The sequence below is a fragment of the Equus quagga genome, unplaced genomic scaffold (genome assembly GCF_021613505.1).
Source record: "Equus quagga isolate Etosha38 unplaced genomic scaffold, UCLA_HA_Equagga_1.0 1100_RagTag, whole genome shotgun sequence".
NCBI lineage: Eukaryota > Metazoa > Chordata > Mammalia > Perissodactyla > Equidae > Equus > Equus quagga.
In genome coordinates, this window is record NW_025795545.1 from 200136 (window position 1) to 228077 (window position 27942).

The 27942-nt window shown below is 35.9% G+C and overlaps 1 protein-coding gene across 1 annotated transcript; it reads right to left on the reverse strand.

Moving 5' to 3' along the window:
* Positions 1 to 17289: 17289 nt before the first annotated feature.
* Positions 17290 to 18216, reverse strand: LOC124232716 (olfactory receptor 140-like). Its single transcript, XM_046649650.1, has one exon. It carries the CDS (start codon positions 18214 to 18216, stop codon positions 17290 to 17292), a length of 927 nt encoding a protein of 308 aa, XP_046505606.1.
* Between the last annotated feature and the right edge of the window lie 9726 nt (positions 18217 to 27942).

Consider the following 27942-nt stretch of genomic DNA (forward strand, 5'->3'; position numbering starts at 1 on the left):
ACTAGTGGGTATAGGTAAGATGCAGTTGACAACGTTTTAATCTGTAGAGAGAAAAAGAAGTGACATCTTAAGAAGATCAGTGGGCTTAACTCTGAATTACTTGCTTCCACATCATCCCGTTACCTCCAACTTCCTTTAATCTCCTATGAATCTTTGTAAATCTGCAGAAGTCCAAGCATCTCCCAGATACAGCTCTTAATTCAGAAACTCATTGCATTGGACCAGAGCCCTTTTTTTTTCAATGCCTATCTTTTCTTTAAAAGATTGGCACTTGAGCTAAGATCTGATGGATATCTCCTTCTCCTTCTTCTTCTTCTCCTCGTCAATGCCCCCCAGTACATAGTTATATATTCTAGTTATGAGTCCCTCTGGTTGTGCTATGTGGGATGTCACCTCACCATGGCTTGATGAACGGTGTCATGTCAGCGGCAAAGATCTGAACCAACAAAACCCTGGGCCACCGAAGCAGAGTGTACCAATTTAATGATTCGGCCACAGGGCTGGCTCCTGGAACAAAGCTTTTGTATAAATAAAAAATAAACGTTCTTTAAAATGTTTCATTCCTATCAAGATTGAGAACTGTAGAACTTGTACTTTTTTGGGCAAGTGATTTAACTGCTTTGAAATTTAGCTTTCATATAAAAAAGTAGAGTACAAATACTTGCCATTACTTTGAGTTTTCCTAAGAACTGAAAAAAAGATTTTATGCCCGTACATATACACACACATACACATGAATATTTCATGTATTCTTCATTCTATCTGTTTGCTTTGAAATCTGAACAACACTATTCTAATGCAATTAAGAGCGACTTTTGTTGGAGAATCCCTCCTGAAGAAAATATTCTCACTTTGGTTCACTCATTTTTATGCTCATTATCCCTGACCCCTTAAGGGTCTTCGATGAAATATGCTTTACTTTGACAACCCTTTACCTATGCCTCTTGTGTTCAAGACATCAGCTTCACTGATGGTCATGATAACTGTCTGGATAATAATCTGTCTGGAGAACAAATGCCTGGATAATACTCTGAGGTTGTCATAATTTGGGAAACTACTCTTTACCTCTTTACTATACTCTTGAACTTACCCTAAAAGAAAATTGAGACTCTCTGCCTATGAATTTGATCTGATATAAATTTTCTAATATGCCTCTGATGTAAGTAGTGTTTTTACTCTCAAATATTTGTCTTTACCCTGAATCGCCCAGGACACTTCTTCTAAAAATATTATATTTAAAAAAATCCCATAATTCCAGTATTCAATTTTATAATTTTTCTATTTCAAGTCCTGATTCATAGTATATATAACTCATGTGATAGAAATCATCATATAATATTTTGTGTTCTGATTTTTATTTAGAATTGTTATAAAAGATCTTCCCATGTTCTCATACTTTCCATAATTTAATTATTAATTGAATGGCCTGTTGTATAAACTTTATAAGAAGGATTTATTTAACCATTTGTCAATTGAGATACTTTTATTGCTTCCAAATTTCACTCTCATAAATAATAATTCTACAAAGTGCTTTAGAATAATTTCCAAAATACAATATTGCTGCCCAAAATGCTAGAGATTATCATTGCTATAAAGTATTAAAGAGTTTTTCAATATTTTGTGTTTTTTTATTATAGGGTAATTCATGATCACCATAAATACTCAAAGTGAACAGAAGAATGTCAGGATAAAAATTAAAATCTATCTTCAAATATTTGAATCTATAATTCTACTCCCTGGAAATAACTACTTTCAGTTTCTCGTATGTCCTTCCAGAAACGTTGTATAAATATACTTGCATATGTGTGTGTCTCTGTAATATTTTTTTATATAAGGAAGTATGGCCAATATTTCAATGTTGGTGATTTTGCAGAAAAGCTGATGAACCTGCAGACAAAAAACAGTTTATCTGGTGATGTTGTCTTATTATCTCTGTTGTTTAGTAGGAAAAAAATTGTATTTTTATAACATGCGTATACATTTTTATCACCAACCAAATTTTACATTTTTACTACATTTCAAGTGAAAATATTGCCTTACTGAGAATCCTTTATTTTTTGTGAGCTCATATTTTGCAAGCAATATTTTATCTAGCACTGCTGTTACTCTAGCAAAATAATTCTTTCTTGGTTAACAACACAGTTGCTGGATTCATACGGCATGAGTTCAAATCCCAGTTCCACTATTTACTAGCTGCATGATCTTGAGAAAGCCACTTTAGACATAATCATGGTTACTATACAGATAAAATGAGAAAAGATCTGGCTCATAATAAGTTAAGAACTATGCTACTCATCTCAGCCTCTTCCTCTTTCACTATTATGATTATGCTTTTTCTCTGTTTCTGTGAATTTTGTTTCCTTTTTATAAAGTGCAAGTTTCAATTTGTCCATTTTAATTTAATGTATTACTTCAACATACTATAAAATTATTATATTTATTGACGTATCTTCCATAATGACAGGATTACCTTTTATTTCAAATATTGAATCAAAATTATCTGGAGATATTGTGAGGAATGGGGAAAATACTCCTCTCTTCTTAATAATTTAATATTAATTTTAAGATAAATTCAGATAAGATCATTAACTATGTAAGTCCCCATGTAATTAGTGTTAGAACAATGGAAACTGCCGAAAGAAGAGTACAAATTCCCAAAAGTAGATAAATTGGTAGTAAAAAAAACCAGAATTATTAAAGGATGGATTATAATGTTAACTGAAGAGAGTCAGATTCAAAGCCAGGTTTTCTTAAGCGCAAATATTCAAAAGTAGACCTGAGAGGTGGGTTAACACAGAGATCAGTGCGTAAAGTTTGAAGCCACATAGCCCTGATTCATACCCCACACAACTATCTATCGTGGTGTGACATTTAACAAGTCCCTTGACATCTCAGTGCTTCATTTTCTTCACTTGTAAACATAAATAATAAAATAATATACCTTCTCAGAGTTGTTATGAAGGTTATATAATTCCATATAGACAAGCATATAAAAGATGCAAGTATACACTACCTGCATTTAGAGTGATTACTTTCATTATGATTATTGGTATTGGTTTTTCAAGAAGTACTTTCCATTTTTCAAAAATATTAATTTAAATTGTTCATTTATTGGTAAGAGAGTGGCACAAATATTTTAAACATTAAGTTCCTTTACTGAGTGGCTGAAATCTTATCAGCACTGTTTATCATACTGGTTTCTTATGATGATCAGAAGCTAGGAATGACAATTCCAAATATCTGTAACAAATGTTAAAATATACATGAAAAGTATATATCAGCTTCAATATATGGGGCCCAATATGAGAGGAAAGTAAAAATGAAATAAGTCCATGACTGTAAAAAAGTAAGGGACCCAGATATATTAAAATCAGAGGGCTGAGGACATTTGGGATGAAAGAAATGAAATCAAAATTTTAATAGAATTGATAAGGCAAACTTTATCAGGCAAACAGAAAGAAGGCCAACATGAAAACTCTAGTTTAGCCAGACTCAAAAGTCATGTAGAAAAGCTTGGAAAAGAAAGCTCTCCTCCTGGTTGAAAGGCATGAAAGCCAGGTTATGAAGTTTGAATATATTTTTATTGGTGAAATATAAAATTTGGAGGCCTAAAAAGCATTAGAATAGCTTTTATCAAGATTTATTCAGTGGGGCTGGCCGGGTTGCATAGTGGTTCGGTTCGTGTGCTCTGCTTCTGTGGCCTGGGATTCGCCAGTTTGGATGCTGGGTGTGGGCATACACACTGCTCATCAAGCGATTTTGTGGTGGTCCACATGGAAGAACTAGAAGGACTTACAACCAGGATACACAACTAGGTACTGGGGCTTTGGGGAGAAAAAAAAAAGAGGAAGATTGGCAACAGATTTTAGCTCAGGGCCAATCTTCTGCACCAAAAAGATTTACTCAGTACTTAACAAAAATCACTCAAAGTTCTTTAATGAAATTTAATCTTTTTTCTTTTCTTTTTTTCTTTTTACTAAATTTAGGCTAATTGGACTTTGAGGTCATCTGTAAGGAGGTATCTAACTCCTTCAAGATTATCAGAGTTCCACTATAGATGTCTGTCTTTCTATCCCCTACACTAAGAAACTCAGTGAAAACCATACAACATGATTCATGATGGCCCCAACAAAAGTAAGATAGTGCCTGCAGGCATCCAAAATATGATTCATCAGAGGCTTCAGACTTGTTACTTCTTTTCTTAGAGAAGATCATAGGTGCTCACCTTTAATTAGCCTCTGTGGGGAATGGCAAAATTAAATCTCTCTCCTGAGCTTTAACAGGATCTCTTTTTGTTGTTGTTGTCTTTAAGACTTTATTTTTTAGAGCAGTTTTAAGTTTACAGCAAAATTAAGGAAAGGTACAGAGATTTCCCATATTGTCCCTGCCTCACCCATTCCTAAGCCTCCCCATTATCAGCATCCCCCATCAGAGGGATGCATTTGTTATAATGGATGAACTTACACTGACACATCATAAACACCCAAAATGTATAGTTTACCTTAGGGTTCACTCTTGGTGGTATACATTCTACGGTTTGGATAAATGTGTAATGACATGTGTCTATCATTAGGTCTCATGAATAGTATTTTTACTGCTCTAAAAATAGGAACATTTTTATATACCCAAAACATACAACATAACAATTCCTTTCATATAGTATTTAATACTCATTAAACTCTAAATAAATTGTCTCACACAATTTAGTGGAAGAAAAATAACACTTTGAATGAGATACCTAGGTGAATTTTCATTCTGAGAATTATTAGCTCACTCATACCACAAAATCAGGCTGATATTTCACAAACACCATTATTCCAAATGGCCAATCCTACAGTTCATTAAGTGGATTCCCACAGGCCTATTCTGTTTCTAAACAGAAAGAAAGGACACAATTTCAGGTATTCCCTCTTCTCCTCACTCATTCTGTCCTCTCCCTCTTTTTACCTCCTTGATATACCTTAAAAAGGAAAAGTGGGCACCTTAAATGTATTATGAGTCATAAATATAACAAAATGGTTATGATGGTTTTCGAATGCAATGGCTGGTATACTCACTGTGACTTCCGAAGCCCTCTCTGTGCCATCATCTTGCTTTCCACCTTTTCATGCCAGTGCTTCTGCTTAAAGATACTCCAACCATGCCTGACACTGCTGCCCCTCATAAATGCCCCTAGACTATCTCATTCTCCGAATGTCCATCTTTCTTAGTAGCAAATGAGCTTCCTCTGATATCCACTTCTATCTGTGCACAGAGTATCCAGCAAACCCTTCCATGTTTTACCAAAAGATTTTCTTGCTAATGGGCTTCCAGTATTAAAGTATGTGTGTGTGTTTACTGAATCGTCCAATCCTGAATTACAGTCTTCTCTCACTTTTGCTTAATATCTTTTGTTCATTCGATTTTACAATATCTCATAAGGCAAGTTCATGCTGCTTTATTTTGTGTACTTCAGGTTAAACGGGGTGGCAGAGTTTAGCAGAAAGTAATCAGATAGGAACCCAAACCAGAACCCAAGCATTCATGGCCCCATAGTAATCTCTCTCTCTAACACTCCACCCCACAATGACATGCGAAGTATCAGTGTCCAACCATCTGAGCAGAGCCAGCAGAAAGCCATGAAATCATAAACAGGTAAAGAAGAAAACCATTGGCATGTTCAATACATGTCCTGATTATCAAATGGATACACACTTCAGGATGAGTCAAACAAAGAGATCGGCATTTTATATGTGTAATTGAAAAAATAATAGTGAGGAGGAGGGGACAGAGAGGTCAGAGAATGGTGGCAGGTATCAGAGCCCAAGGGACAAATGTGATTGTGGAAAAAACCAGACAAGGAAAAAGAATCAAGGGAGGGGACAGGAAAATCCCACAGTGTGCGGGTGAGCAAAGAGCCATGTTAGGAATAAAGAGTAGTTTGTCCTAGGATTTCACCAGAGAGTTTTACTTCTCTCTTCCACTTCTTGTATTATCCTTACTCCAAGCGCAGAAAGAGAATGTAATGTTTGGATGTTAGTAGGGGTGATAGTGGGTTCTGGGCAGCCAAAATTAGCATTGTTAATATCAGGACAATCAGTATAATGGGATCATAGTAGTATCGGTATGCATTCTTCACCTTCTCCTGACCTTCAGCTTTGTAAATAAGAAATCTGCAGGTGTAGGATACTATAACTTGGCTCCTTTCAATGCACCTCTCGTTTCAATAAAAATTTGGCATGAGACAGTGCTGCATTAAGCAGAGGCCAGTAAAATCTGGGGAACCCTGAAACATCAGAATCATCTCATCTCTGTGGGAAGTATGTTCCTGGAACTTAAGTTTTCTCAGGAGACAGAACTGGATGATAGCAACTGCCTAGAACCCAGCCCTAAGTGGGAGGCAATAAAAAGATAATAGTTCAGTGGGGCTAGAAAACTTACTTTTCTTCTTATAAAAAAAGATCATATCCAATTGAGACCTCATAGCTTTTGCTATTTCAATTTGATTTCTTATGAGGATGAATCATGCACACTGTGTTTGCTACAAGTACATTTTACCTTAAATAGATTCATTCTGCTTTCTCTTGCAGGATCTATGGGGAGGGAAGATATTCCACAGATAGCCAACTCTTTTAAAAAGCCTCAGTAAGACTCTCCAAAGGATTCTGTTTACTGGCAGAAAGTTTTCTACTTCAACTTTTAGAATTTTCTGGAATACAAAAGAAATATGCCCACTATTCTGTGATGGAAACGTCTTTGAAGCCAGCTCTAAAACCCCGAAGCATTCCTTGGCAGAACACCGGAGTTAAATGTTTCTTCTGCCTCCATCAGATATTTGTAGAAATTTCATAAAATTTCACAAAGGCCAGCCTCTGGATGGACGAGGACTCTGCTCTTCCCACCCAACTCTGAAGGATTTGCTCCATGAGCTACTTAGCTCAGTTAATTCAGGATCACAGCAAACCATGGGGCCAATTAATCCCAGAAAATGTTGTCAACAGGCAGATTCTTCTTCAGAGCCCTCCTCCTCTCCTAGTTGTTCCTGAGCGTCCACTCCCATTTCAGTTACCAAGTTTTCTACCCACGCACTATGCTCTAAGAAAAAAACACACTTTCAAAGTCACACTGAGGTAAATCCAACTAAAAGTTACCAAAGGTTCTTCCTTTAAATCAAATCTTTTCCAATGACAGACAAAGCTCTGGGTCCAGGTAAAAGTTCAAATAGATGTGATATAATTGAATTATAGCCTCATTATTTGTGTTTCTGTGACTTTAGCTAAGTTTCTCCTCCCAGTTCCATATTTTAGAAAATGTTACTGTTAAATATAATAATTATAAAACCTAATAATTCTAATAAAATACATTATGATACAAATAATTACAATGAAAACTACTAATAAAATTTCTAAAACATTCTGAAGTCAGTAGGTAAAGGAGGGAAGAAGAGAAAGAGAGAATGAAAAGAAAAAATGTGTTTATATATTTATATTTCCAAATCAACTTCTTAAGATATACTTTATATGCAATAAAATGTATAATTTTTAAACGTAAAGTAGATCACTTTTGACAGGTGTACACCCTCACATAACTACCAACACATGGTAGAAGTTTATAAATTTTATTCTTCTAATTCAAAGACCAGATTTAGGGTCTATGTATGCTCTCTTCATATTTATATTCTATGTCTTTGCTTTCTGCTCTTTATTATTTGGTTTTATGATATGGTTCCTTCTGAGGATATGAGGGAGAATCTGTTCCATGCCTCTCCCTTCAATTCTGGTGGGTTTCTGGCAGTCTTTGGAGTACCATGGCTTATACATGCATCACCCCAATCTGTCTTCATCTTCACATGACATTCTCCCAGTGTGCATGTCTGAATTTTGCTTTTTTAATAAGAATCTCCGTCATATTGGATTGGGCTCACCATAATGATCTCATCTTAACTTGATCATCTGCAAATTCCCTTTTTCCAGATAAATTCACATTCACAGCCACTGAGGATTAGGACTTCAAGATCTTTTGAGAGGGATATAATTCAACCCATAGCACACTCTCTACATCCTCTAGAGGTGGAGACATGTCTTAAGGGAAAAATACTGTATGATTGAGGCTTTCCAAATTTCCTCCAAAAGCTCTGCTTCTTTCTCTGCCCTCACCCAAGCCCCAGAAGTAACAATCCACTGTTGTAAAGCCCAGACTCTCAGCCTGGATGAGGCTATCTCCTCAGAGAGGACGTCCGTCCCCAGAATGAAAACATGCTCCCAGGGTAAAAGCAGCCACAGAATTCTACTCACTTTATTGAAGGTCTTGCCTCCCTTTCAGTTTTTGTTGCCTCAGGAGGTCTCCAGGATCTCATACACCTGATTTCTTGAGTAAAATGGCCAGTACAATTCTAAATTATCCAAAAGTTCACTCATTTTTCCAGAAAGCACGAGATCCTTGTCGACATTGAGTATACATGTAAGAGACAGGAGTCTTTTTCTTTTTTTGCTGAGGAAGATTAGCCCTGAGCTAACATCTATGCCAATCTTCCTCTGTTTTGTATGTGGGTCACCACCACAGCCTGGCTACCTATGTTCCCTCATATCCTTAGAAAGAACTATACAATAAAAAAAACAAGATTCTCAGCCTGGATGAGGCTATCATCCTCAGACAGGATGTCTATCCAGAGAAAGAAAAAATTCTCCCAGGGTAAAAGCAGCCACAGGATTCTACTCACTTTATTGAAGGTCTTGTCTCCCTTTCAATTTTGGTTGCCTCAGCAGGTCTCCAGTACCTCATACAGGTGAGGTACTATTTTTCTATTGTTTCTGGCTTTTCTAGTTGTTCATGGCAAAAACACTTTTGGCCACAAGTTATTGAATCTCATCCAGGAGCAGAAGCCTATTTATGTACTTTATTGCTATTCATTAATTCAACAAAAAGAGATAATATCCAATAGAGAGCTTATAGCTTCTACTCTTTCAATTTACTTTGAAGATGAATCATGTGCAATGTATTTACAGCATGTATATTGTACTTCAGATAGATCCATTCTACTTTCAAAGACTAATATGAAGCTCTCACTTCACAAACTGTCTTACATGCACAGTCAATTCTAACTAAAGACTATTTGTTGATTTGATGAGTTGAATTTTGCTATTTATGAAATTTTGACAGATTATGGCATCAGAAGTGGGATCCAAAGAACACCCTTAAAGACTCTGAGGCTGGTGAGAAACCATGTGCTGGTATGCAGAGAGTTAATTGAACTCACTGCTTTCTCACAGTGCCTGGGGTTTAATGGTAAGTCTCTCTCGGATCCCAGCTCTGCTTGCTTTACATGTGAGCTCTCCAAATTTACTCTGCTACCTGTATTTTGTTTGTTGAATCTACTTGGTAGGTCATCCTTCTGCCTGTAAGAGGGAAAACCCATGATTCCCTGGGTTTTAGGCAGCAGGAAAATTACCAGGATTCCTTTGGATTATTTGTTTCAGGGAATCTAAATGCAGAGATGAGTTTCACCTGGTCAAAATTCCCTTCTCCTCTTCCCTTAAAGACTACTGTCTTGGGGCTGGGCCCATGGCCTATTGGTTAAGTTTAGCATGCTCTGCTTTGGGAGCATGGGTTCACTTCCCAGGTGCAGTGCTTTGCCACTCAAATGTGGCCATGCTGTGCTGGTGACCCACATACAAAATAGAGGAAGATTGGCACAGATGTTAGGTCAGGGCCAGTCTTCATCAGCAAAAAAAGAAAAAGAAAAGGAAAAGGAAAAAGACTCCTGTCTCTTAGACTTATACTCAGTGTGGACCCGGATCTTGTGATTTCTGGAAAAATGGTTAAATTTTTCGATAATTTAGAATTGTAGTGGCCACTTTAGGAAAACTTTGACTTAGATAAGGTAGTCCACCTTAAGGGGCACCCTTGAAAAGAAATCTTAGACCTCTTGGAGACAGTGGAATACATTCTTTGATTGGTTTGCAGAAACTTCTAAAAGACAAAATGAATCCAAAAATAGCTTCTCTAAAAGAATTCTTATAGTTCACAAATAAAAAATCCTAAAAACTGTCACCAACTGAGCCAATAACCTTAAGTTAGTCCATCTGGCAGAAACACAATTTGGATCCAGCTATTCTTTTGAGTTTTGTTTTATTATATCTGAAGCATGGTTAAAAGTTTCAAATAAAAGCTATAAGATCTCTGTGTCTATCCGTATGTTTATGTATATCTCTGTATTTATGTATACTATGTACATGAAATTTTTAAGAGAGTTCTATTTAATTGGCTTAAACAAAAATAAACACCTATATAAATTAAGTATTCCTAAAACTCTCAGAAATACATAATCAAACCCAAATGGTTTTCAATTTCAAATGATCAGGATAATCTTTGATAAATAAACGCTAGTATCAGTTTGTTGTTTTAATAAAAACAAGCATGTCTTCAGAATTGTCAATAATAAATGTAATGCAAACATGCAACTTCATCTACCTGGGTTTATTAGGCAAATAAGTTCATGCTATCTCTACGTTATGAAATTTGCCTGAAAGAAAAATAATTAAAGAATAATTTTCCCCATAGCTTTTCTAACACTAAATATTATCAATCTTTATTATATTAACCAAGTGCTGGGTGAAAAATTCTATCTCACCTTAATTTATGTTCATTCAATCCTAGAATTCCTAGAACCCACGAAATTCCCAGAATTTCATTGATGACATAAACAATAAATATGTTAATGGTATCCATATAAAGGTAAATTAAATTCAGTGTCATATCTATATAGAGATATATAGTCTATTCACAGATATCATTGTTTAACAAAAAATAATAAGTAATTTTTGTACCAGACATTTTGTTAGTACTTTATACATGTGTTCTCATTTAATCCTTACATCTGGCTATATTTAGACCTGTTTTATAACTTGAAAAAACAGAATAAACGGTTTTCTTAAGGCTATACAGTTAGTAAGTGATAAAGACTAGATTTGAATGCAATATGCTGACTTTACTGCTGAAATGTGTTACTTGTGTCTTAATTTCTTATGGGGCAAAATAATTTCTTCAATAAAGTCCTGGAGAACATGAAGTAATAGCAATGTGTTTAGTAAGGACCTTTGAGCTGCCATTTTTTTTTGAAGAAGAAGATTCACTCTGATCTAACATCTATGGGAATCTTCCTCTGCTTTTTAATATGTGGGCTGCCAGCACAGCATGGCCACTAACAGTGTGGTGTAGATCTGTTCCCAGGGAACTGAACCTGGGCAGCCAAAGCAGAGCAGAGCTTGCCAAACCTAACCACTAGGCAACTGGGACTGGCCCTGAGTCATCATTTTTTAATGAATAATCAGTGGCCCTGTGTTCCTCAGAAGATATGCATCCTGGGCACATACATCATCAATAGTATATTTCTCTAATTAAAGGCTTTAAAAGGACTTGTTCTGGTGGTAAGTCTTCCTAATTCACTTTGCTTTCCTTGATTGACGTGTGAAGATCGAGCACATTTATACAGTGAAAATTACTATACCATTGTAGATGCAAAAACTTACTTTTTTTGAATGCTTTTGGAGGGAGAGGGCTTAATCACTCAATGACCTTTCTTGATTTTACCACCCTATCTCTGAACAAATCATCAGTATCACCGTCAGCACCAGCACCAAAACCACCCTGGCGGGCAGAGCTGCTCACAAACAAATGTGCGTGCTTTTACAGAGATAGAGAAATATATTTTTAAATTCCAATTCATCTTTACATTAAAAATTAAAGCCAGAAGGGCCAGCCCAGTGGTGCTGTGGTTAAATTCGCAAATTCCTCTTCAGCGGCCCAGGGTTTGCCGGTTCAGATCCCAGGTGCAGACCTACACACCACTTGTCAAGCCATGCTGTGGTAGGCGTCCCACATGTAAAAAGTAGAGGAAGATGGGCATGAATGCTGGCTCAGGGCCAGTCTTCCTTAGTGAAAAAGAGGAAGATTGGCAGCAGATGTTAGCTTAGGGCTAATCTTCCTCAAAAAAAATTAATTAATTAAGCCAGAAATTTAATGTATAATTAGCTAATTAAAATAGAAACAAAAACATCACATAGGTTAATTCTCAAAAATGATTAGTGGAAAAATAAAGATTAAAGGAAATTGATACAAGAGGAAATCAGTAACACATATACAATGTATATATTTGTATTATATCCATATACATACACGAACACACACACACATAGAGAGAGAGACAGAGTTGCATGAAAGAAGGGAAACAAAAATCTCTCTAAAAGCATCCTAGACATGCCCAGTTAATCCTGTTCCTTCCCTTCCTAAAAGCTCATCTCTAAAACACAAACTCACTGTTTTATTTGCTAATTTCATCAACTGGATAGAGGTCAAGAGGTAGACACTTAAGATTTGATAATTTGCCAAAATAAATTAAAGTAAATCAAGCTAAAAATTTTGATAACTCAAGGCTTTCCAACCCAAGGCTGCAATTTGTGTATATAGATAAAACAGATAAAACACTGACAGATTTTAAGTATGACATGATTGTCTGTGTGTATAGATGATTCAATTATTTCAGTAATTTCAAAATGGTAGCTCCAATTAATATGAACATATTTAATACTCAAATAAGTTTTTAAAGTCACCTCCAAAATTCAGTCTGATGTCATCTCTGTGACATCCAAAAGCCAAGTTACCTGATGGACACAGTAAGTAGAAAGTTGACATTATGCAAGCAAAATTTCTAGGATAGTGCCAGGGTCTCCAGAGGTCTGGCCTCATCCAGGATGCACTCAAATCAACTTTCATCTAGAAAAAACCTAAGTATCATGACTTTAAATTTTTAATGTAGCAAATCCGTAGGATCAGAGTTTCTAATGATTTTAAAGAAAGATTTAAAACAACTACTTGAAGTGGTCAGACATAAGAAGGGAAAAAACCCTCTGGTTGGTAGAGGAATTAAATTTCATCTAAATATAAAATGTTTCCAAAAAAAGACAGCCAGCTAAGCTGCTAACAAAATCATTCATGGGACTGTGTCTGTCATTTGCTTGCATATTGAGCTTAATTTGCACAGAGTTTCCAATCCACATCTTGGAAGAAACATCATTAACAGGATATGCCCCTTTGGGCAATAGACCTGGGTTAAAAGGGGGCAGAGCGCCATTATCAAATGGCACAGAATTTCAAAAGAGTAGACTTGCCTCATTCCAATTGCATCCCTTTGAGGCTGTGTCTCTACTGACTAAGGAGCTAATCACCATTCTAGTGAATTCCTGTCCAGCCCTGCAATGATCTGCTTTGCCCAGGGGCTGAACTTCACTGGAGCCAGGCAAGCTGATGTTCCACAAACTCAAAGCCAGATCATGGTATTAACCATTCAATTATTCATTCCACAACCAAGGTCTCTTCTTCAGTAACAGAATGGCCACACAATGATCCATGTGTCTGAAAACATAAATGAAGAAAAGTCAGTAGTATTTCTTCTTGGCTATCTAGCAAGTACTAAGACAAAAGTTTTCTATCACATAATCTGGTGAGCTTTGAACTTTTAAGTGTATTGTTAAAATTGTGTCACATCTAACTGAAGAACATTTGACATTATGTATTTATTTATTTTTTGCTGAGAAAGATTTGGCCTCAACTAACATCTGTTTCCAGTCTTCTTTATTTTGTGTGTAGGTGGCCCCACAACATGGCCACCAATTAGTGTTGTAGGTGCATGCCGAGGAACCGAACCAAATCACATGTTTTCAGTTTAGAAATATTTGGGGTTACAGTATTTATTCTTTTTCTACCTTCAATAGTAAAAACTATCAGTATCCTACAATTACAGTGTTCTTCACAGATTACAACTGCTTCAGTAACATATTTGACCATACCCCCTGGGAATTCTCTTGAGAAGGAGTTTCAGTTTTACTAAATATGATCTTCACAGGTGATGGGCCAACCTCTGTGCTTGGATTATATTTAATAGCATTCTAAAACCACTCCATGTTCTCACTTAACCATGTGTTAGGCAGTGCTCCTCAACCTTTTTTTTTTTTTTTCATTATTGCCCACCTAAGACCCCTTTTAGACATTCTGTTACCTAATCACCCCCAAAAATCTTAACACCACAGATATACTATTTATGTATTTTATGTATATCTACGCTGTATATGTAAAAACAGTAGCATATTTCATCTCCCAAGAAATCATTTTTGCCTACTTGGGAGAGTTAACGTCCCCGTTGCAAAAGCACGTGTTAGAGTAACTACCTTATAAAAAGAAAGAGGGGAAATGATATGTTTTTTTAATCTTGGGCCTAACTAAAATTCTAGCTGTGCTTCAAACAAGTACACAAATCTATATCCAATTATCTACTGTACTGTATCACCCACTTAATAAATGTTTTTCAGCAGAATTATTACAAACACAATTACAGTTTTTATTTATTTATTAGCTTGTTTATTATCCATCTATTCCCCACTGGAATTTAAATTCCACACAAATGCGGCACTTGTCAGAACTCTTCAGCACAGTGTAGGCACAGATCAGTATCTTTTGTATAAATGTAATAAGTCAAAATGTCTTCAATTTAAATGACCATGAGCCGTTTTTCAAATAATATTTACATCATGTGATGCTATTGGGAAAAGTCCTGTAGAAACAACATTTAGCTGTTCTAGGTGCTATCCTTATGCCCAGAGTATAGGCCTCCTTGGTGATTGAATTCCTTATTCTTTCTCCAAACATCTCTCTTGCTCATGTGTCACTTTCTTTAAAATTCAATCATTTCAATTTTACTTTTCCAGCCCATTACATTCTACTTTTCATGATGCCCATGAAGGCAAATACATCAGTGGAAATGAGATCATCATACGGCTTTTCTCTGACACATGAGGAATCAAGATAGACCAAATAACCTGGGAAGGAGAGGTCAAGGGACAGCTTAAGAGAAGAACGTGACCCCCCCAAAATAAGGGAAAACTGCCTCAAGGGCAATCCTGACAATGCAGCCAATGATCAATTCTGTGATTTGATATTTTCACATCATTCTTGCAAGGAGTATTGTGAAGCGGGACGAGTAGAGATGACAGAGTATATGACTTGATACTGTTGCTTAACTTCATTGAGCCTCATTTTCTTCTGTATAAAAAGGAGTAAAGGCTAACAAAACTTTTTAAAATAAGAGAGTTAAAGTATGTAAAGAACCTATCAAAATTTATGTGTCGTGCTTGGCCTTCAATAAGAATTAGCTCACTCCTCTCACTTAATGCCTAATATTTTCACTGAATTAAAAGCCCATATAAACCAAAGCATCCTACAGAACAGAGCTAGATATTATTTATCTTATTAATTATTAGAGTAAATATACTTACTTCTTTATATGCTGTTTTAAGTATCATAAAAAATCAGATGTCAGTTGGCCCTCATGAGATACTCCTGATGATGAGTACAAAAGGACATCTTAACATTCCTTACAGTTATTCACATACCGGCAAGATTCCATCTACTGAGAAAGTCAGACTGCCGTACATTTCTGCCTTCAGTTCTTACACCTTCCAAGTTTTCTATTGACAATTTATAATTTGTCTCTCATTAATCTTCTCACTCCTCCACTGAGCACTTATTGTCACCTTGAAAACACAGTTACTGGCCTTAGTTTCCCTCTTCAAACCTTCCCTTTTGTCTTAGAGTAGAAAGAACATTTACTCAATACTTCATCCTCTCCTTACTCCTGGCATACTCTCATCTCCTAATTGACAGTCAAAATGAACCACATCATTTAATCCACATTCTGCTGAAATGTTTAATTCTTACCAGCAATTGCAAACTTGATCATTTTTAATAGATCACATGCTATTTATATGATCTTCCAGGCTTAGATTCTGTGGGAACTGTTCTGTTTCTTATGAATGTGAGACAGCCATGCATAAGTTAAAACAGCCTGTCACCCCAAAGAACAGTGTACCTTGCTCTGACATTACTGTATGATCAAATTAAAAATAGCTCTATATGACCCGTGAGTTTGAGAAAGGGACGTTTGTGAGAAGTAACACATGTTGGAGTGTTACATTCAAAGAAACTTTAATTTATAAATTGTTCTGTAGTAATGTAGAAAGATCTAATATTTTCCATGTACAAAGAGGATCATTATTGCTTAAATATATTGCTACATGAGAGAAAAGGCTACAACAAATTTGATACCATCTTTCTTGAAGGACAAAGTGAATCATTAAGACTGCAGAAAAGTTTCTTGTCTATAGACGTAAACATACTGTGATGGTCAATGGTGTTTTATTTCAAAGAAACGAAGGCTGAGATCTGAAAGACTTGGATTAAAATTTTGTATCTGAAAATCTTAGATGTGTGACCTGAGGCAAGTAAATTAGTGAATTTCTCTTGGCATCAATTTCTCTGTATAATGGGGATAGTAATATTGGAACTACCAATTTAATACATGAAAAATCACCTAAAAATGTGAATATGCCCAATAGATAATAGTGTTCATTTAATGTAAATACGTGTATCACACCTACAGAGCAATAGCTTCACAACATAATTATATGCCTTTATGTTGAGATGAAAGAAAAGAATGTTTACCCTTGTTTCTTCAAATTACTCCTCAAGTCTTGGTAAGGTAAAAGAAAAACGTCCTTCATATCCACGAAAAACTCTGAACTATAAGGGTATTTAAGAAAATAAGACCAAATTAAGAGTAATTTCAAAACTTCTTGCTTATTTCTTATGACAAGAAAAAAATAGAGATAGATTATAACTTATTCTTTCTTTCTTTTGTGAATGTCTTTCTTTTTGGTTTTTGTCAATCCGTAGTGCCAAAAAAAAAAATCATTAGTGAATTTTTCACTTCCCTTATGTTACTTCTCCATATATATATCTAAGAATTTCTATTCTCTTTTTTATTTACCGCAGGCAAAGCAAAAACAAAAGAAGCTCTGAGATCAAGGCTTTTTCTATGAAAAAGTCAATTTCATTCAAGTAACATATGTATGAAAAATTTAGTAAAGTAGCAGTGGGACTCTGGAGAAAAATACACTCTAGAATCATCAAACCATGGATTTATAGTTGTTCTCTCCATTGCATATCCTTAATCTATGCACATAAACGTTGAAGCCTTGGTAAAGTACATTAAAAACTATCAAAACACATATCAAAGAGATTGGCCACTATTAAGTACTTAATAAATGTTAGCATCTGGGATTATTATTTTCCATCAGTGATCTGCAAAATTTGTTAATTTTCTTTAACAATATACAACATGTAATATTCTCCATATATGTATATATATATATATATATATATATATACATATGTAGTCAATTTCTCATCATTACGAACAGCCTAAGTTACTCTCATCTTCAACAAACTCCTCAGGGCATTTTTAACCTCTGTGTTTCTCACTGTGTAAATGATAGGATTTAACATGGGAATGAGGATAGCAAAGAACACAGTCACCAACTTGTCCAGAGGGCAGGTGGCCACAGGACGTGTGTAGGTGAATATGCAAGGCACAAAATAGAGTACAACTACAGTAAAGTGGGAGCCACATGTAGAGAGGGCTTTGCGTCGTCCTTTGGAGCCTAGAGATTTCAGGGAGCTCAGGATGACTATGTAGGAGATGAGCAGCATGGAAAAAATGAGCCAACACATAGCCCCACTGTTGCCTGTCACTACTATTCCGAGCATGTAGGAATCCTTGCAGGCAAGTTCCAGCAGTGGAAAGAAATCACACATGAAGTGGTCAATGACATTGGGGCCACAGAAAGACAGGTTAGCCATGAAAAGAATCTGCACAGTGGCATGCAGTATTCCACCCATCAAGGTCACAAACACGAGGAGGCGGCAGAGCCCTTGTTGCATGATGCTCATGTAGTGCAGGGTCTTGCAGATGGCCACATAGCAATCATAGGCCATGACAATGAGCAGGATGACCTCTGATCCTCCCAGGAAGTGTTCTACAAAGATTTGTGTCAGGCAGCCACTTAAGGAGATGGTTCTCCTCTGGTACAGCATGTCAATGATCATTTTGGGGGTGGTGACAGAGGTGAAGGAGGCATCTATGAAGGACAAGTAAGTAAGAAAGAAGTACATGGGAGCTGAAAGTATGGGGCTGAGGGAAATGGTAATGACAATGAGCGAATTGGCCAGGACAGTAAATAGGAAAATGAACAGAAAAACAATGAAGAGTATTTTTTGCAAGTGTGGATTCTGCGTGAGTCCCAAGAGGATAAATTCAGTCACATTGTTGGGAGACATGAGGTGATCCATTTAGGAAGTAACCACTTCCTGGGGCCTAAATTACCTATAATGGGATAAAGAAAGATACTTACTAATCATGAAAGGACTGTACTCTGCATTGTACAGTAGAAAAATAGACTACTCACTGTAAATGTGGAGCATGTCATTGGACCTCCTGGCCCCAGTACTTGTTTCAGTTCTTTATTATTTCCTCAATGATGTTTTCCATCTCTTCAGACATCTAGTATCTGTCACCTAAAAATCATCTATAGGGCAACATTTGATGGGTAATTTACTGAGAAAATACTGGGCTATGTACAGGATATCTGGACTCTTCTTCTGGTTCCAATTTGTGAAATTACTTAGTCATTTCATTTCCCTGTCCTTCTCAGCACTTCTCTGTGTCTGCAAGCTTACAAATTGTGACTCTCAGATGTATTTTGTAAGGTAGGCTTATTCTCTCTTCCAGGAGAATTCACATTTGAACCCACAGCTTTAACTATGGAAAGAAAGTCAAGGTCAATAAATATGTCAGACAGATTAGGGAAATATATAAGACATTGGTGACACACTCCCTGGTACCTACTATAACGCATATGCTATTCATGTGTGGTTCCTCGCTGTGCCTACCATAGTGCCTGGCATAATATCTGTAGAATTTGTCACCAATTGGGTGATGATTAAATGCTTAGTGAATTGCCACTTCTTTGTGTGTAAAAATATCATGCTTCCCCAGTGCATAATCCTAGGCATACGAGTGCTCTCATCCTTTCACTCTGTTTATCATTACTCTCTACTTTATGAAAAAACTTTAAATTTACTTTTGAAAGGAAGCTGCATTCCAGTTTAATAGTTTCTGACATAATTTGTAGGGTATGAAAATATCAAATGCCTTTAGGACCATTGTCATTTTACTTTCAACATAATTATTATGTTCATTAATTAATATTTTTTATTCTTCAAAATTCTGTACAACATACAATTTAACATAGTCACATCCAGTAAATTTATGGCTTTAGTAGACTGGGATGAAAAAACAACAACTCTTGGATAGGTGTTCAATATATGAAGTTCTATCAAGCAAAGGAAACTCAAGTTTTAAAAATAGAAATTTAATGTGGAAAATAGACAGAAATAGTCTACTAGATAAGATAGATAAAGTACCATACATGTATACACACACAAACACATAGAAAATCTATTACTCACTGTAAGTTCACTCAGTCAATAAATATTTATTGGACACTTACTATGTATATTAATGTATGTTTGTCCATATAAAGTCATAAAAAGTATCCCTGTTAAATCCTTTAGTAATCCCTCCTGACATTTTATTACCAAAACAGCAGCAGCTCCTCCATTCTTGAGATCCTCCCACTCCATTATATTTCTGCCATATGCATTCTCATGTATTCTTCTCCCATCCTCCCGTGACATCCATCATCCATCAGTCCTAGTTACAGGATATTGCATCGCTAATAGAGTGAGGAAATTTTGGGGAAAATTTCCCAAAGGGAATATAAGAGAAAACATCAATATAATATAACATGCTTTGCCAAAAATATTTATTTTCCTTTCAAAGATAATGGGTACAGAGCTTCATTTTTGATTATTCAAAATGAAGAACTTATACATATGTGCACACAATGTGCCCAGCTTTACTGCATTCCCTTATTCTGAGGTGGACTCCCCAATAAATCAGAAGAGTACAGTGACATAAAGTAAGAATAAGACAAAATTAATAAAAGAGATTTAGCAATAACTATGGAGACATAGAAATCACTTTGTCTTTTTACTTTGACTCCACAATAACCTTTCTAAGGAGTAAATGTGAAAAGAAAATATTTTTAAAAGAGAAAAATCATTATGTACAAATAGGTTTGATCCAATTTTTAAGAGTTGTGTAAAATTACAAACTACATAGAGTGTCCAACATTAGAGGAATTGATAACTACATTATAGGGCACTTCTTTGAATAATGTGTAGTTTCTAACACAGATGTTTTTAAAAATTGTGCAATATCATAGCAAAATTCTTATAATAAAAAACCGGGAAAAATCTTGAGGCAATTGGAATGGATAATGTGAGTCTAACTGATTTAAATACATATCAATAAGTAAAATGACCACAAAACATTTTTACTTCTAAATTGATATTATTGTAATTGATTCTATCATTCTTTTTTTTTGTTTTGAGGAAGAGTGGCCCTCAGGTAACATCTGCTGCCAATCCTCCTCTGTTTGCTGAGGAAGATTTGCCCTGAGCTAACATCCACGCCCATCTTCCACTATTTTATATGCGGGACACCTGACACAGCATGGCTTGATAAGCAGTGCTAGGTCCATGCCCGGGATCCAAATCAGCAAACTGTAGGTCACTGAAGCAGAGTGTGCAATCTTAACTGCTAAGTCAGTGGGCCAGCCCCTGATTCTATCATTCTTGATGCTTGACATACTAAAGAAAAGATTTAAAACTCAGATTGGTAGGGATGAGGTGTGATTATGTGATTTGTAAGATTCCTTTAAAACTCAGATTCCATAATTATATTATTTCCTGGGGGAAAAAAATCTCACCTATGAACTTCTCTGAAATAGCTCCATGGCGAGGGCCCCAGGCAGCTGTTTGTTCACCAAGAACGAAGTAAAGTTGTGAGATGAAAAATGCCAAATTGCTCAGCTGCAATAAGTGCCTTGGTTGATTTATAAATGACATCCTTTGGATAAGGCCTTTCTCTTGAGCCTTACAAATGCTAACACATATCTTATTTGTAGGTAAATCCTGTGAAGTTTTTTAGCTGTAGCTAATTAGATCTCAGGGGTATTTCACCATTGTTAGCAGATCTTCCCAACAACCCAATTATTTCATGTAACTTAAGTGAACTTAAGAGAAGAACTTTTATAGCATGCATCTTTAATTTTTAACTCCTTCCTTAAGTCTACAAAGACAAAACACCATGACAAGAGAAAAAAAAGTCGATCACTTCTAAATTTGTATATTTGAATAACAAGAACTCATTATGGAGTCTATATATTTGATACTGTAGAAATCAAACATTTAGGTAGGTAACTATCTGACTCAAATTTTTCATTATAATATTTTATTTTTTGATCAGTTTGCCATTCATGGTGATCATAATTTTTGTTTTATTTATTTTATTTATTTATTTATTTTTGAGGAAGATTAGCCGTGAGCTAACTACTGCCAGTCATCCTCTCTTTGCTGAGGAAGCCTGGCCCTGAGCTAACATCCGTGCCCACCTTCCTCTACTTTTATATGTGGGACACCTAGCACAGCATGGCGTGCCAAGCGGTGCCATGTCCACACCCGGGATCCGAACTGACAAACCCTGGGAAGCTGAGAAGCGGAACGTGCGAACTTAACCACTGTGCCACTGGGCCGGCCCCCATAAATTTTAAATACTGTTTTCAGATGTACATTAAGTGATAGTTACAAACCCTATTATAATATTGACACTTTGCACCAGGTAAAGCTTACAGTATTTCTTCAAAGTAGTTGTTTCTTGTGCCTGTTGTGAAATTAGACTAAGATGATACTGATGAAAATAATACAGCTACAATGGTTGGTAGAAAGATTGCTTTAGAACCCATACGCCTGCCTAGTCAAGCTCCCCATGGCCTGGCATAGCACAAAATGAAAAAAGTGCAGATTTAGGTCTAAATCAGTGAGGGCTGCCCCTGAACATAATTTTTCAAAAGAGAAGTTCCTGGAGCTCTTCCTGGAAGAATCTGTTTCTATAATATAAACCTAAGCCTAGAGAGGTTTAAAACCTGGAAAGACAGCAACACAGATTTTCAAACTAGAAGGGTAAATTGAAATGATAGCAGAGTAAATTATATATGGATCGCATCCCAGTTGGTCAAAAAGTACTTGAGGTATGGTTTGATGTCTCGTGGGTTCAGGGACTAAGTTCATAAAACCCAGCTACCTGCCAAAGTGTTCTTCTTATGGGCGGTTTCATGCATTTCAATAGGTAGAGGAATACGTTCTCAAACTAACAAAACTCTTGAGAGCAGAGCTCATATTGTCTTAATCCAATCCAAGGATCCTTTCATTCCAGAAGGACTTCTCCTAAGTTGTTTACCAGGAGTGGAAAAGTTTGGGGAGGTGGGCTGTGGTCAATTACCAGCCTACAGACACATAGTTTTTATAACTTTTCCAATTTTACTACTTGTAGTTGAAGTAGAAGCAAAATAACAATAATTATAACAATAAAAATATTGGCACCGACAAGATGATGGAACTTGGAACACCTTCTAAATTACCTAAGCAAACTAACTGTTGAAATGGAAAGAGTTTTTAAGGTCATAGATGACAGCACAGTGAGAAATAAAATGTTTCTCTCCTGATCCTGAAGCTGGTGTTCTTACTATCCATCATGTTTCCACAACCATAATATGCTTGCTAAATGATGTTACATCATGGCGTCCATTGATTTTTCAATAAAATATATTGTATCCGTGAGGTGGGAAACTGGATCTTTTGGTCAAAGGAGGAAGCTATAAACACATCTATGACATATATACACATTTGTACTTTGATAACAGACTTCACTTTTATAAAGAGCCAAAATTAATTCACAACAAAGTCTTATAAGTTAGGTAAGTTGTTTAGCTAAGACATACTTTCTTTCATCAACTATGGAGTAATGATTCCTGTTTTTTTTAAAATATATATCCTTTATAAAGCAGTTTTCAAAGAAGATTCCAGATTCAAATAATTAAATACAAACACAACGTTTTAATAGTAAATTATTTTTCAGAGATATTTTACCAGTTGCTTTTGAATATAACCTGCATTTAATTGCCACTAATAGTTTCTAATCTAATAAATTGTTGCTTCCTATGGTATATAATCAAAAATATTTTAATACAGCAAGGCATAATCAAATACTAGCCCCAAGGAATTTGTATAATGAAAAGATCACAGGATAGGGAATAAGAATATTTGGGCTCAAGGTTAACTTACATCTTCCATGATCTAGTTATTTAAACTTTTAGATCCTCCATTCTTTCTGTAAAATACGAAAACTAGATTTCAATTTTATAAGGTTATTGTGACCATGTGAGGACACTTAAAAAATTTACCTATGTTTAAATACAATTAATTTATATAATCACTGACAATTTTTCCTCAACAGAATAAGAAACCCAATGTAATTTTGAACATTATGTATATTACCTGTGTGCCAAGGGGATATTGGCAAGTATCTTCATTCTAAATTATATTTCCACAGTGTTCTAGACACCAGTAAACAATATGGTTTTTTGAACAGCAACTGGTTACTTATGCAGGCACCTTATACAGCTCTGTAATTAGAATAGAAAATGTTTCAATTTGCTACAAAACAAGAGAGGTTCTGATATAAATGCTGCCTTTGTTCCAATAACATTTGAAGTAGTTGAAAGAGCATCAGATTTGGATTTAAAAGAATGCAGATCTGAATACTAGCTCTGTCTCTGACATTGGGCTGGTTATTTATCTTTTTTGAACTTCATTTTATTTCATCTGTAAAATAGGAATAATCATAATAATACCTACCTTGCAAAGGAGCTGTGTCAGGTGAGAGGTATGGGAAGGGCTTTAAGGTATAAAAGATAACAAATGCAAAGATCATGATAGAAATAAAATGTTCATCTTGGTTCATTTATTATGTGACATTGTATTACTGTTTAATAATCTCCTAAAGGTATTTTTCACCTCTGTATTCCGTTCAGTGTAAATAACAGGGTTTAACATGGGAGTAACAAGAATTTAGATTATTGTTATGGCCTTATCCTTGGGAAAGGTAGGAACTAGTCACAGTTAAGTAAAAACACAGCGCACAAAGAACAGGACAACAATTGCGATGTAGGAGCCACAGGTAGAGAGGGCCTTTTTCCTTCCTGCCGAGCTGTGAGTCATCAAGGAGCACAGGATGACCACATAGGATACCAATAACATTACAAAAGTAATCTCAGGAATTACCCCATCATTGGCAGCAGCCAAGAGACCAATAAGGAAAGTGTCAGGGCGGGCAAGTTGTATCAGGGGAAAATATACATGAAGTGACCTATAATGTTGGAGCCACAGAATGTAGCCAAAAAGTAACTAGAATCTGTACAATAGAGTAGAGAAAATCCGCTGCCCAACACGCCCCCCACAAGGAGGCAGCATATGTGGTGGTTCATGATGGTCACATAGTGCTGGGGTCAACACATGGCCACATAGCAGTCATAAACCATGACCACAAGAAGGACAATGTGTGAAGCTCCTAAGAAATGTTGAGTAAAGAGCTGTGTCATGCAGCCATGGAAAGAGACAGCTTTTAATCCAAGAGCAAATCAGCTAGCATTTTAGGGATTATGGAAGAGGAATAGCATCCATCTATCAAAAATGAGAAGGTCAGGAAGAAATACACTGGGAATCCAAAGTCTGGCTGCAGATGAAAGTACCCACAACTAGCAGGTTGCCTATAACAGTGACAATGTAGGTGATAAGTAACACCAAAAACTGTATTTTCAGCATCTGAAGATTCTGTGTAAGACTCATTATAATGAATTCAGTCATATTCATTGCATCTTCCTTCATTTCAAAGCTGATGATAAATTCAGAAGTGGTGAATTAATCTGTAAAGAGAATATTTTCAATAGCAGGATGATGAGAACTTTATATTTTGGGTTTTCAGATAAGTCCAAATTATTTTAATAATATAAGCTATTTTCTTTCATGGTACGCCAGAGGAGAAGAACAAGCTACTTTTTTTTTATTTTATAAAAAGAGTGAACATTTGAAGCCAGTTCAGCTTCCTACAAGGATGCTGAAATCCTTCTTCAACATCTTCTGAAAAGTGGTCACTCGGCCTTTGCTAGAGAAGATCCCAGGCACAGGGAGCTCACCATACAGTAAACTGGACTGCCTCTCAGCCAGTAAAAGGTGTTAAATACTTTTCCTTAAATATCAAAAGAAAATAAAACCATCTGTACAACTATCAGTTCTGTTTTTGGACAATGTTGATACACAGATTACGTCTAATTCATCCCCTCTTCAGTTTCAAACTCCTTTAAATAAGTCACAGAGAAGTAAGGATGTATCTGTCTTGTTCATCTTTTTATCCTCAGTACTTTTTCAATATCTGATTCATTTATTTATTCAATAAATATTAAGTGAATAAGTTTGGAGACTCTTTACTTATGTCCTCTGTGTTTTCTTTTTGCAGCAAACTCCAACAAGAGTGTTTGCTCTCTTTCATAGAAAAAGATTGATAAACTGTTGGACTGTGAACTACATATACTCCTTTCACCCCTTCAGTTCTATTCTCACTCTCTCCACCTTGAGCAGCTGTCACCCCTGGTCTGTTTCCCTTAACTTTTGGCCAACAGGTAGTACTAGCTCAATGCTAGAGGGCAGGTGAGAAGAAAAGAATGCCAGGGTATTTATTATCCTATTCCCTTCCTGTCGTATGTCAAAGACTATGTGCCTTTAACTGAGGCCACACCCTTCTGGGTGGACCCTCTGGGTTCCCTGTGACCACTCTCTCCCCTTCTCTCTCAGGCCTAGTTGTGGGAATGACTTTCCACTGTCCTTTGCCTTGGGATATTTTATCATCCCTTTTTAACTTCCTTTAATCCCATCCATACCTTGATAATAATCACAATTACACTCTTTTTAATCTCTCGTTTAGAATATGCTGTTTCAGGACTTATATGGATGGAGAAAGTCTGTATTTTTATTTGTAAATAAATAAAAATAAGTGAAAAAATAGTTTTCCCTTTGTATAGATTTATTTTATTTGAAAAGCATCTTTACTTCTTTTGATGTATAACTGCTAAACAAATTTAAATTCTGTCAGGAAAAAATATTGTACAAGACCTTGAAATGTACTATAAAGATACTGGATGTCTTTAATGGAAATATATACATTATCTATAGCACTCTCTTTGGGATTTTATAATCCTATAGGTTTTGTGCTTTTTACTACCTTTGAGTTATTTTACAACTCATTAATTTGTAGAAAACTGGTAATGCAAATAAGTCTTGTCTATAGAAATATAAGTGTTTTCTGGTGGAAGTTCAATTGATTTCTTTGAACATTATAAATAATCCCATGTTTGCATTTCTTCGTAAATTTGTTGTATATCCATGATTGAACAATGTGTGGTACATTGAATTCTATTTTAAGCTAAATATAACATCTTATTAGTTTCCTCCTTAATTAATCAGCTAAAAATAAATCTTTTATGGTGTTCATTTTATATCTGTATGAGAGTCATGATTTCAATTTTCTAAAAATTCGTTGGCCTTTGAATATTAGAATAGAGATTGTTATCTTCTAGAGAGAGAAATTAAAAGACTCATAAAAATCCAGACATTTTTACTCCATATGTTATTTCACCATGGATGTTTCTGTTTTATTTTGTTTGAGATTTGTTTTTATTTAGTTAATTTATTAAAAAATCTCCTTTAAAAATTGCTTTGAAGGCAAATAGAAACAAACTGTTATTAAAAAACATTTTTATTGGGGCCGGCTCGGTGGTGTACCAGTTAAATTCGCATGTTCTGCTTCTGCAGCCCTGGGTTCGCCGGTTTGGATCCCAGGTGCGGACATGGCACTGCTTGGCAAGCCCTGCTATGGTAGGCGTCCTACACATAAAGTCGAGGAAGATGGGCACGGATGTTATACCAGGGCCAGTCTTCCTCAGCAAAAAGAGGAGAATTGGCAGCAGATGTCAGGGCTAATCTTCCTCAAAGGAAAAAAAAAGTTTTTCTGAACATCTCAATTCCACTCCCACTTAGATTTAGCTAACATTAGGATCCTTATCAATCAAAATAAAACGAAGATGTTGAACCCATTATGTCAATTTGGCCATTTTGTGCCTGAGTGTGAGGGTATGTATATAGAGGAGGGATTTTGGAATGGAATGGAGTTTTATGCTCTATTAAATCATACATTTATAAGCTCATTTCCAATTTTGAGTGTGTGTGTGCTTTTTTTTTTTTTTTTGGTAGCATAAGAAGATTAGCCCTGAGCTAACATCTGCTGCCAATCCTCTTCTTTTTGCTGAGGAAGACTGGCCTTGCGCTCACATCAGTGCTCATCTTCCTCTACTTTATATATGGGATGCCTGCCACAGCATGGCTTGATGAGCACTGCGTAGGTCCGTGCCTGGGATCAGAACCAGAGAAGCCCAGGCCGCTGAAGTGGAGCTCAGTGAACATAACTGCTATACCATAAGGCTGGCCCCTCTAAATATTTATTGATTATCTACTACATGCCCAGCACTCTAGGAAATAGGGGTATAGCAGTTGACAAGCAAAACAAAACAAAAAGCCAGATAAGGTCTCTACTTTCATGGATCTTACAATCTAGTAGGTAGAGGCATAAGATAGCAAATAAAAAAAGAATTATATACTATGTCAAATATTGATAACTGCTGTGAGAAAAATAAAGCAACTTGAAGGGTACATAGAGTCTGGGAAGAAGTGTTATTTTCCATAAGGTAGTCAGAGATGGCTTTTTGGAGAAGGAAATGCGTAAGCTAAACTTGAAGAAAGTTAGGAAGGAGCTACAAAGATATCTAAGGAGAAAAAGTTCCAGATAGGAAGATCAGCAGGAGGAAAGTCCTTGAGGATGGAGCACAGCTGATATAATACATCAAAGGAGGCCAGTGTAGCTGGAGTGGAATGAATAAGGATTGGTTGATGGCAGATCTTGTACAGCATTTCAGATCATTGTAAGAGACATGATTTTATTCTAAT